At 44.4% G+C, this 12074-nt stretch overlaps 1 protein-coding gene across 1 annotated transcript in view; it reads left to right on the top strand.

The window, feature by feature from the left end:
• Positions 1-12074, top strand: part of LOC116358802 (Fc receptor-like protein 5) — a 33155-nt gene that overhangs the window by 20143 nt on the left and 938 nt on the right. The window contains exons 5-7 of the mRNA XM_031811004.1: positions 7947-8222; positions 8490-8732; positions 10396-10521. Of these exons, the coding sequence (XP_031666864.1) occupies positions 7947-8222; positions 8490-8732; positions 10396-10521 (645 nt within the window). The remainder of the gene's footprint in view (positions 1-7946; positions 8223-8489; positions 8733-10395; positions 10522-12074) is intronic.

The following is a 12074-nucleotide window of genomic DNA, read 5'->3' as shown; positions in this document are numbered from 1 at the left end:
TACATGGTCTGTTGTATGGTATTTTGGTAAAAAGTAAATTTGACATTTGCTCAGTACATTGTTTTCACTGAGGAAATGTACAAATCTGCTGTTAATGTGTCATGCCCTGTCCTTAAAGATCCTTTTTATTTCTCTATTTGGTTAGGTCAGGGTGTGATTTGGGTGGGCATTCTAGTTTTTCTATTTCTTTGTTTGGCCTAGTATGGTTCCCAATCAGAGGCAGCTGTCTATCATTGTCTCTGATTGGGGATCATACTTAGGCAGCCTTTTTCCCACCTTAGTTTGTGGGATCTTGTTTTTGTATAGTTGCCTTGTGCACTGCAATACTGCGCGTTTGTTATATTCTTTGTTGTTTTTGTTGTAAGTTTCACGATTAAATATAATGTGGAACTCTACGCACGCTGCGCCTTGGTCCAATCATTTCAACGAACGTGACAGAAGATCCCACCACCAAAGGACCAAGCAGCATGGCCAGGAGGAGCAGGGATCCTGGACCCGGGAGAAAAGGGAGTGGAGGACATAATGGACAATGGGAAGAGGTAATGGCAGGGGACAAGACCCTGCCATGGAAGCAGGTGGAGGCAGCGAAGGACGGTAAACTACGACTCCGGGGTTCGCAGCCACGACGCAAGCATGAGAGGCAGCCCCAAAAATGTATTGGGGAGGGTGGCACACGAGGGGTCGGTGGAGTCAAGGAGTGAACCAGAGCCAGTCTGGGAGAGGAAGGTGAACTTGGAGGGGAGTGAAGGGACTCAGAGACAGTTAATGAGTTGATGGGGAAATTGAAGGAGAGCGTGTCCTTAGTTTAATGCCACCTGAGTCAGCTCTCCGTACTCGTCCTGAGGAACCGTCTGGTGAAGACTGTGCCTGGCCCCACGGACCGGGTCTCCAGTACGTCTCCCCAGCCCTGCACATTCTGTGCCAGCTCTCCGTACTCGTCCTGAGGAACCGTCTGGTGAAGACTGTGCCTGGCCCCACGGACCGGGTCTCCAGTACGTCTCCCCAGCCCTGCACATTCTGTGCCAGCTCTCCGCACTCGCTTTGAGGAGCGTGTTATCGTTCCGGTACAATGTGTGCCGGTTCTACGCACCGTGTCTCCAGTGCGCCTCCACAGCCCGGTACGTCCTGTGCCAGTTACCCACACTTTCCGTGCGAAGGTTGTCATCTGTCCAGGACACGTTGTGCCAGCTCTACACTCCAGGCTTCCTGTGCGTCTCCCCAGCCCGGTACGTCCTATGCCTGCTCCACGCACAAAGCTTCCAGTGATGATCCATGGCCCGGAGCCTCCAGTAATGATCTATGGCCCAGAGCCTCCAGTGATGATCCATGGCCCGTTGCCTCCAGTGATGATCCATGGCCCGGAGCCTCCAGTGATGATCCATGGCCCGAAGCCTCCAGTGATGATCCATGGCCCGTTGCCTCCAGTGATGATCCATGGCCCGTTGCCTCCAGTGATGATCCATGGCCCGGAGCCTCCAGTGATGATCCATGGCCCGGAGCCTCCAGTGATGATCCATGGTCCGGAGCCTCCAGTGATGATCCATGGCCCGAAGCCTCCAGTGATGATCCATGGCCCGTTGCCTCCAGTGATGATCCATGGCCCGGAGCCTCCAGTGATGATCCATGGCCCGAATCCTCCAGTGATGATCCATGGCCCGGAGCCTCCAGTGATGATCCATAGCCATGTAACCCATTAGTGCGTCTTGTTGAGCATGCATCTGGTGAACGTCTGACGTCATTTCCGGTCACAACTTGCAGGCTTGTTTTCGAGTTGCTGTGCGTTTTGTTGCCAACCTGTTTTGCTACCTGACAACTTTACGGTTTTCACTTTTTAATTACCGTTCATATATTTATTTATTTTTTCCTCAACTTTTTCACTCCGGACGCTTTATCTGGACACGATTCGTCAGGACCTCCAACAGCCGAAGCTAAGTAGTAACATTAACATGATGCCTTCTAATTGCAGCCGCTGTACTCGCCTTACGGCGAGGATAGCTGTGCTGCAAGCCCAGCTTCAGACGCAATCGTTAGGCAAGGGTAATTTCAGTGTAGGAAAGGATGAAACAGCGTCTGTGGCACCAGTAAGTACAGATAGTACTGTAAATCCCCTGGCACAGTCCCCGCAGCCGGACAACTTTCTCACGGTTTCTGGAAGGAAATGCTGTAGGAACGCTCAACCGGTGTCGCTCATTCAGCCGACAGAAACTTTCAACCGGTTTTCCCCATTAAGCAGCGGGTCGGAGTCAGAGGCCGATTCATCTCTGGTCTCTACTCCTCCCGTTACGGGGTCTGAGACGCCGAAGCTTCCCACCATTAGCTCTGACAAATTGAAAACTCTAGTCATTGGCGACTCCATTACCCACAGTATTAGACTTAAAGCGAATCATCCAGCGATCATACACTGTTTACCCGGGGGCAGGGCTACCGACGTTAAGGCTAATCTGAAGATGGTGCTGGCTAAAGCTAAAACTGGCGAGTGTAGAGAGTATAGAGATATTGTTATCCACGTCGGCACCAACGATGTTAGGATGAAACAGTCAGAAATCACCAAGCGCAACATAGCTTCTGCGTGCATATCAGCTAGAAAGATGTGTCGGCATCGAGTAATTGTCTCTGGCCCCCTCCCAGTTAGGGGGAGTGATGAGCTCTACAGCAGAGTCTCACAACTCAATCGCTGGTTGAAAACTGTTTTCTGCCCCTCCCAAAAGTTAGAATTTGTAGATAATTGGCCCTCTTTCTGGGACTCACCCACAAACAGGACCAAGCCTGACCTGCTGAGGAGTGACGGACTCCATCCTAGCTGGAGGGGTGCTCTCATCTTATCTACCAACATAGCTCCACAATGAAATAGGGTGCAGGCCAGGCAGCAGGCTGTTAGCCTGCCAGCCTGCCAGCATAGTGGAGTCTGCCATTAGCACAGTCAGTGTAGTCAGCTCAGCTATCACCATTGAGACCGTGTCTGTGCCTCGACCTAGGTTGGGCAAAACTAAACATGGCGGTGTTCGCCTTAGCAATCTCACTAGGATAAAGACCACCTCCATTCCTGTCATTACTGAAAGAGATCATGATACCTCACATCTCAAAATAGGGCTACTTAATGTTAGATCCCTTACTTCAAAGGCAATTATAGTCAATGAACTAATCACTGATCATAATCTTGATGTGATTGGCCTGACTGAAACATGGCTTAAGCCTGATGAATTTACTGTTTTAAATGAGGCCTCACCTCCTGGCTACACTAGTGACCATATCCCCCGTGCATCCCGCAAAGGCGGAGGTGTTGCTAACATTTACGATAGCAAATTTCAATTTACAAAAAAAAAAATGACATTTTCGTCTTTTGAGCCTCTAGTCATGAAATCTATGCAGCCTACTCAATCACTTTTTATAGCTACTGTTTACAGGCCTCCTGGGCCATATACAGCGTTTCTCACTGAGTTCCCTGAATCCTTATCGGACCTTGTAGTCATAGCAGATAATATTCTAATCTTTGGTGACTTTAATATTCACATGGAAAAGTCCACAGACCCACTCCAAAAGGCTTTCGGAGCCATCATCGACTCAGTGGGTTTTGTCCAACATGTCTCTGGACCCACTCACTGTCACAGTCATACGCTGGACCTAGTTTTGTCCCATGGAATAAATGTTGAGGATCTTAATGTTTTTCCTCATAATCCTGGACTATCGGACCACCATTTTATTACGTTTGCAATTGCAACAAATAATCTGCTTAGACCCCAACCAAGGAACATCAAAAGTCGTGCTATAAATTCACAGACAACACAAAGATTCCTTGATGCCCTTCCAGACTCCCTCTGCCTACCCAAGGACGCCAGAGGACAAAAATCAGTTAACCACCTAACTGAGGATCTCAATCTAACCTTGCGCAATACCCTAGATGCAGTTGCACCCCTAAAAACTAAAAAAATGTCTCATAAGAAACTAGCTCCCTGGTACACAGAAAATACCCGAGCTCTGAAGCAAGCTTCCAGAAAATTGGAACGGAAATGGCGCCACACCAAACTGGAAGTCTTCCGACTAGCTTGGAAGGACGGTACAGTGCAGTACCGTAGAGCCCTTACTGCTGCTCGATCATCCTATTTTTCTAACTTAATTGAGGAAAATAAGAACAATCCGAAATTCCTTTTTAATACTGTCGCAAAGCTAACTAAAAAGCAGCATTCCCCAAGAGAGGATGACTTTCACTTTAGCAGTGATAAATTCATGAACTTCTTTGAGGAAAAGATTATGATTATTAGAAAGCAAATTACGGACTCCTCTTTAAACCTGCGTATTCCTCCAAACCTCAGTTGTCCTGAGTCTGCACAACTCTGCCAGGACCTAGGATCAAGAGAGACGCTCAAGTGTTTTAGTACTATATCTCTTGACACAATGATGAAAATAATCATGGCCTCTAAACCTTCAAGCTGCATACTGGACCCTATTCCAACTAAACTACTGAAAAAGCTGCTTCCTGTGCTTGGCCCTCCTATGTTGAACATAACAAACTCACTAAAAGTGGCAGTAATAAAGCCTCTCTTGAAAAAGCCAAACCTTGACCCAGAAAATATAAAAAACTATCGGCCTATATCGAATCTTCCATTCCTCTCAAAAATTTTAGAGAAGGCTGTTGCGCAGCAACTCACTGCCTTCCTGAAGACAAACAATGTATACGAAATGCTTCAGTCTGGTTTTAGACCCCATCATAGCACTGAGACGGCACTTGTGAAGGTGGTAAATGACATTTTAATGGCATCGGACCGAGGCTCTGCATCTGTCCTCGTGCTCCTAGACCTTAGTGCTGCTTTTGATACCATCGATCACCACATTCTTTTGGAGAGATTGGAAACCCAAATTGGTCTACACGGACATGTTCTGGCCTGGTTTAGATCTTATCTGTCGGAAAGATATCAGTTTGTCTCTGTGAATGGTTTGTCCTCTGACAAATCAACTGTAAAGTTCGGTGTTCCTCAGGTTCCGTTTTAGGACCACTATTGTTTTCACTATATATTTTACCTCTTGGGGATGTTATTCGAAAACATAATGTAAACTTTCACTGCTATGCGGATGACACACAGCTGTACATTTCAATGAAACATGGTGAAGCCCCAAAATTGCCCTCGCTAGAAGCATGTGTTTCAGACATAAGGAAGTGGATGGCTGCAAACTTTCTACTATTAAACTCGGACAAAACAGAGATGCTTGTTCTAGGTCCCAAGAAACAAAGAGATCTTCTGTTGAATCTGACAATTAATCTTAATGGTTGTACAGTCGTCTCAAATAAAACTGTGAAGGACCTCGGCGTTACTCTGGACCCTGATCTCTCTTTTGAAGAACATATCAAGACCATTTCGAGGACAGCTTTTTTCCATCTACGTAACATTGCAAAAATCAGAAACTTTCTGTCCAAAAATGATGCAGAAAAATTAATCCATGCTTTTGTCACTTCTAGGTTAGACTACTGCAATGCTCTATTTTCCGGCTACCCGGATAAAGCACTAAATAAACTTCAGTTAGTGCTAAATACTAGAATCCTGACTAGAACCAAAAAATTTGATCATATTACTCCAGTGCTAGCCTCTCTACACTGGCTTCCTGTCAAAGCAAGGGCTGATTTCAAGGTTTTACTGCTAACCTACAAAGCATTACATGGGCTTGCTCCTACCTATCTCTCTGATTTGGTCCTGCCGTACATACCTACACGTACGCTACGGTCACAAGACGCAGGCCTCCTAATTGTCCCTAGAATTTCTAAGCAAACAGCTGGAGGCAGGGCTTTCTCCTATAGAGCTCCATTTTTATGGAACGGTCTGCCTACCCATGTCAGAGACGCAAACTCGGTCTCAACCTTTAAGTCTTTACTGAAGACTCATCTCTTCAGTGGGTCATATGATTGAGTGTAGTCTGGCCCAGGAGTGGGAAGGTGAACGGAAAGGCTCTGGAGCAACGAACCGCCCTTGCTGTCTCTGCCTGGCCGGTTCCCCTCTTTCCACTGGGATTCTCTGCCTCTAACCCTATTACAGGGGCTGAGTCACTGGCTTGCTGGGGCTCTCTCATGCCGTCCCTGGAGGGGGTGCGTCACCTGAGTGGGTTGATTCACTGTTGTGGTCATCCTGTCTGGGTTGGCGCCCCCCCTTGGGTTGTGCCGTGGCGGAGATCTTTGTGGGCTATACTCAGCCTTGTCTCAGGATGGTAAGTTGGTGGTTGAAGATATCCCTCTAGTGGTGTGGGGGCTGTGCTTTGGCAAAGTGGGTGGGGTTATATCCTTCCTGTTTGGCCCTGTCCGGGGGTGTCCTCGGATGGGGCCACAGTGTCTCCTGACCCCTCCTGTCTCAGCCTCCAGTATTTATGCTGCAGTAGTTTATGTGTCGGGGGGCTGGGGTCAGTTTGTTATATCTGGAGTACTTCTCCTGTCCTATTCGGTGTCCTGTGTGAATCTAAGTGTGCGTTCTCTAATTCTCTCCTTCTCTCTTTCTTTCTCTCTCTCGGAGGACCTGAGCCCTAGGACCATGCCCCAGGACTACCTGACATGATGACTCCTTGCTGTCCCCAGTCCACCTGGCCATGCTGCTGTTCCAGTTTCAACTGACCTGAGCCCTAGGACCATGCCCCAGGACTACCTGACATGATGACTCCTTGCTGTCCCCAGTCCACCTGGCCATGCTGCTGCTCCAGTTTCAACTTCCACCTGACTGTGCTGCTGCTCCAGTTTCAACTGTTCTACCTTATTATTATTCGACCGTGCTGGTCATTTATGAACATTTGAACATCTTGGCCATGTTCTGTTATAATCTCCACCCGGCACAGCCAGAAGAGGACTGGCCACCCCACATAGCCTGGTTCCTCTCTAGGTTTCTTCCTAGGTATTGGCCTTTCTAGGGAGTTTTTCCTAGCCACCGTGCTTCTACACCTGCATTGCTTGCTGTTTGGGGTTTTAGGCTGGGTTTCTGTACAGCACTTTGAGATATCAGCTGATGTACGAAGGGCTATATAAATAAATTTGATTTGATTTGATAGCCCGTTGCCTCCAGTGACGGTCGGCAGTCCAGGGCCTCCAGCGACGGTCGGCAGTCCAGAGCCTCCAGTGATGATCGGCAGTCCAGAGCCTCCAGTGACGGTCGGCAGTCCAGAGCCTCCAGTGACGGTCGGCAGTCCGAAGCTTCCGGCGACGATCCCCGCACCAGAGGCGCCACCAAAGTTAGCACAGCCATGTGCGGAGCGGGGTCTGCGTCCCGCACTGGAGCCGCCACTGAGGGTAGATTACCACCCAGACCCTCCCCTAAAGGTTCAGGTTTGCGGCCGGGAGTCTGTACTTTGGGGGGTGGTACTGTCACGCCCTGACCTTAGACATCCTTTTTATTCTCTATTTTGTTAGATCGGGGTGTGACTAGGGTGGGCAATCTATGTTTCGATTTCTTTGTTGGCCTAGTAGGGCAGATCTCAGAACCACAGGGTTCAGTGTAGCCTAGTGGTTAGAGCATTTGACTAGTAACCGAAAGGTTGCAAGTTCAAATCCCCGAGCTGACAAGGTACAAAATCTGTCGTTCTGCCCCTGAACAGGCAGTTAACCCACTGTTCCTAGGCCGTCATTGAAAATAAGAATATGTTCTTAACTGACTTGCTTAGTAAAATAAAATAAAATAAAAAAAATTGTATGGTTCCCAATCAGAGGCAGCTGTTTATCGTTGTCTCTGATTGGGGATCTTATTTAGGCAGCCCTTTTTCCCACCTTAGATTGTGGGATCTTGTTTTGGGATCCTTCAGAACTTTCCGTTTGTTTTTGTATATTGTTGAATATTGGTGTTTATTTTTAAATAAACGAAGATGTTCACCTACCACACTGCACCTTGGTCCAATCCTTCTCTAAACGAACGTGACATAATGATAATGCAGAGGATTTTCCCAAGGTTTCCGTTGACACATCTCTGTCTGTCTCTTTCTCTCAGTTCTCTCTCCTCCAGACTCTCTGAGTGTCCGTCCCAACAGATCTCAGTTCTTTGAATATGAGTCTTTAATTGTGAGCTGTGAGGTTCAAGGGAGCTCTGCTGGATGGACACTGAAGAGATACACATCGACTGGGAAGCTTTCAGCTTGTGGAACCGACTGGGGAAAACAACAAGGTTTTTCATGCATCGTGTCACTAATACTATCAGACAGTGGGGTGTACTGGTGTGAGTCTGGGTCTGGAGAACACAGCACTACTGTCAACATCACAGTACACGGTATGTCCACAAATCTACGAATATTATAGTATTTAGTGTTTATTAATCTTGGAGCTGTGATCCTGGAGAGACCTGTTTATATATTATATACAGCTGGAGCTGTGATCCTGGAGAGCCCTGTTTATATATGATGATTATATATTATATACACCTGGAGCTGTGATCCTGGAGAGCCCTGTTTATATATGATGATTATATATTATACACAGCTGGAGCTGTGATCCTGGAGAGACCTGTTTATATATGATGATTATATATTATATACAGCTGGAGCTGTGATCCTGGAGAGCCCTGCCCTTCCTGTGACTGTGGGAGATTCTGTGACTCTGCGCTGCAGATATCAGGGAACTCCCTCTGACCTCACAGCCGATTTCTACAAAGATGGATCCCTCGTCAGGACCGAGACTACGGGAGAGATGACCATCCCTGCAGTATCCAGGTCAGACGAAGGACTCTACAAGTGTTCCAACTCCGAAGGAGATTCACCGGAGAGACGGATGACTCTGACAGGTGTGAATTAAATCCCTCTTTGTACCATTAAGTTGAATACATCCATTAAACCTACGGTAAATACATCCATTAAGTTGAAACCTACGGTAAATACATCCATTAAGTTGAAACCTACGGTAAATACATCCATTAAGTTGAAACCTACGGTAAATACATCCATTAAGTTGAAGCCTACGGTAAATACATCCATTAAGTTGAAACCTACGGTAAATACATCCATTAAACCTACGGTAAATACATCCATTATGTTGAAACCTACGGTAAATACATCCATTAAACCTACGGTAAATAGATCCATTGAGTTGAAACCTACGGTAAATACATCCATTAAGTTGAAACCTACGGTAAATACAGCCATTAAACCTACGGTAAATAGATCCATTGAGTTGAAACCTACGGTAAATACATCCATTAAACCTGCGGTAAATACATCCATTAAGTTGAAGCCTACGGTAAATATATCCATTAAACCTACGGTAAATACATCCATTAAGTTGAAACCTACGGTAAATACATCCATTAAACCTACGGTAAATACATCCATTAAGTTGAAACCTACGGTAAATACATCCATTAAGTTGAAACCTACGGTAAATACATCCATTAAGTTGAAGCCTACGGTAAATACATCCATTAAACCTACGGTAAATACATCCATTAAGTTGAAACCTACGGTAAATACATCCATTAAGTTGAAACCTACGGTAAATACATCCATTAAACCTACGGTAAATACATCCATTAAGTTGAAACCTACGGTAAATACATCCATTAAGTTGAAACCTACGGTAAATACATCCATTAAATCTACGGTAAATACATCCATTAAGTTGAAACCTACGGTAAATACATCCATTAAACCTACGGTAAATACATCCATTAAACCTACGGTAAATACATCCATTAAACCTACGGTAAATACATCCATTAAACCTACGGTAAATACATCCATTAAACCTACGGTAAATACATCCATTAAGTTGAAACCTACGGTAAATACATCCATTAAAACTACGGTAAATACATCCATTAAACCTACGGTAAATACATCCATTAAACCTACGGTAAATACATCCATTAAACCTACGGTAAATACATCCATTAAACCTACGGTAAATACATCCATTAAACCTACGGTAAATACATCCATTAAACCTATGGTAAATACATCCATTAAACCTACGGTAAATACATCCATTAAACCTACGGTAAATACATCCATTAAACCTACGGTAAATACATCCATTAAACCTACGGTAAATACATCCATTAAACCTACGGTAAATACATCCATTAAACCTACGGTAAATACATCCATTAAACCTACGGTAAATACATCCATTAAACCTACGGTAAATACATCCATTAAACCTACGGTAAATACATCCATTAAACCTACGGTAAATACATCCATTAAACCTACGGTAAATACATCCATTAAACCTACGGTAAATACATCCATTAAACCTACGGTAAATACATCCATTAAACCTACGGTAAATACATCCATTAAACCTACGGTAAATACATCCATTAAGTTGTATTTTGCAGTGACAAATATATACATTTCAGGGGGGAAAAAACACTTCATTTAAAATGTGTGTATTAGTGTGTATGAAAGACTGTCAACTTTCTCTTTGTCTTTTTTGTCTCCAACCCCAAGACCCCACTACAGTGCCAGTGTTGTCCATGTCTCTGCCCAGGCTGCTGAGTAGTCTACTGGTGGTTTGTCCCTACCTGCTGGTGACCGTCATACTGCTGGTGAAATGCAACAGACGTAGGGCTCAAGGTAAGAACCTGAGTTCATACATTGCACTGGCTCCAACAACCTGTTGTCCAAATACATTATAACAGGGTCACGACGCTGAACCATGTCTTAGTGTTGATTACTGTAGCTCTGATTGAACCATGTCTTAGTGTTGATTACTGTAGCTCTGATTGAACCATGTCTTAGTGTTGATTACTGTAGCTCTGATTGAACCATGTCTTAGTGTTGATTACTGTAGCTCTGATTGAACCATGTCTTAGTGTTGATTACTGTAGCTCTGATTGAACCATGTCTTAGTGTTGATTACTGTAGCTCTGATTGAACCATGTCTTAGTGTTGATTACTGTAGCTCTGATTGAACCATGTCTTAGTGTTGATTACTGTAGCTCTGATTGAACCATGTCTTAGTGTTGATTACTGTAGCTCTGATTGAACCATGTCTTAGTGTTGATTACTGTAGCTCTGATTGAACCATGTCTTAGTGTTGATTACTGTAGCTCTGATTGAACCATGTCTTAGTGTTGATTACTGTAGCTCTGATTGAACCATGTCTTAGTGTTGATTACTGTAGCTCTGATTGAACCATGTCTTAGTGTTGATTACGGTAGCTCTGATTGAACCATGTCTTAGTGTTGATTACTGTAGCTCTGATTGAACCATGTCTTAGTGTTGATTACTGTAGCTCTGATTGAACCATGTCTTAGTGTTGATTACTGTAGCTCTGATTGAACCATGTCTTAGTGTTGATTACTGTAGCTCTGATTGAACCATGTCTTAGTGTTGATTACTGTAGCTCTGATTGAACCATGTCTTAGTGTTGATAACTGTATCTCTGATTGAACCATGTTGTAAAGTGTTGATAACTGTATCTCTGATTGAACCATGTCTTAGTGTTGATTACTGTAGCTCTGATTGAACCATGTTGTAAAGTGTTGATAACTGTAGCTCTGATTGAACCATGTTGTAATGTGTTGATAACTGTAGCTCTGATTGAACCATGTTGTTAAGTGTTGATAACTGTATCTCTGATTGAACCATGTTGTAAAGTGTTGATAACTGTATCTCTGATTGAACCATGTTGTAAAGTGTTGATAACTGTATCTCTGATTGAACCATGTTGTAAAGTGTTGATAACTGTATCTCTGATTGAACCATGTTGTAAAGTGTTGATTACTGTAGCTCTGATTGAACCATGTCTTAGTGTTGATTACTGTAGCTCTGATTGAACCATGTCTTAGTGTTGATTACTGTAGCTCTGATTGAACCATGTCTTAGTGTTGATAACTGTAGCTCTGATTGAACCATTGAACCAGTGTTGATTACTGTAGCTCTGATTGAACCATGTTGTAAAGTGTTGATTACTGTAGCTCTGATTGAACCATGTTGTAAAGTGTTGATAACTGTATCTCTGATTGAACCATGTTGTAAAGTGTTGATAACTGTAGGTCTGATTGAACCATGTTGTAAAGTGTTGATAACTGTATCTCTGATTGAACCATGTTGTAAAGTGTTGATAACTGTATCTCTGATTGAACCATGTTGTAAAGTGTTGATAACTGTATCTCTGATTGAAC

Source organism: Oncorhynchus kisutch, unplaced genomic scaffold (assembly GCF_002021735.2).
Source record: "Oncorhynchus kisutch isolate 150728-3 unplaced genomic scaffold, Okis_V2 Okis01b-Okis20b_hom, whole genome shotgun sequence".
Lineage (NCBI taxonomy): Eukaryota > Metazoa > Chordata > Actinopteri > Salmoniformes > Salmonidae > Oncorhynchus > Oncorhynchus kisutch.
Note: the sequence above shows the minus strand (reverse complement) of the source record. Positions and strands in the feature narration are given on the sequence as shown.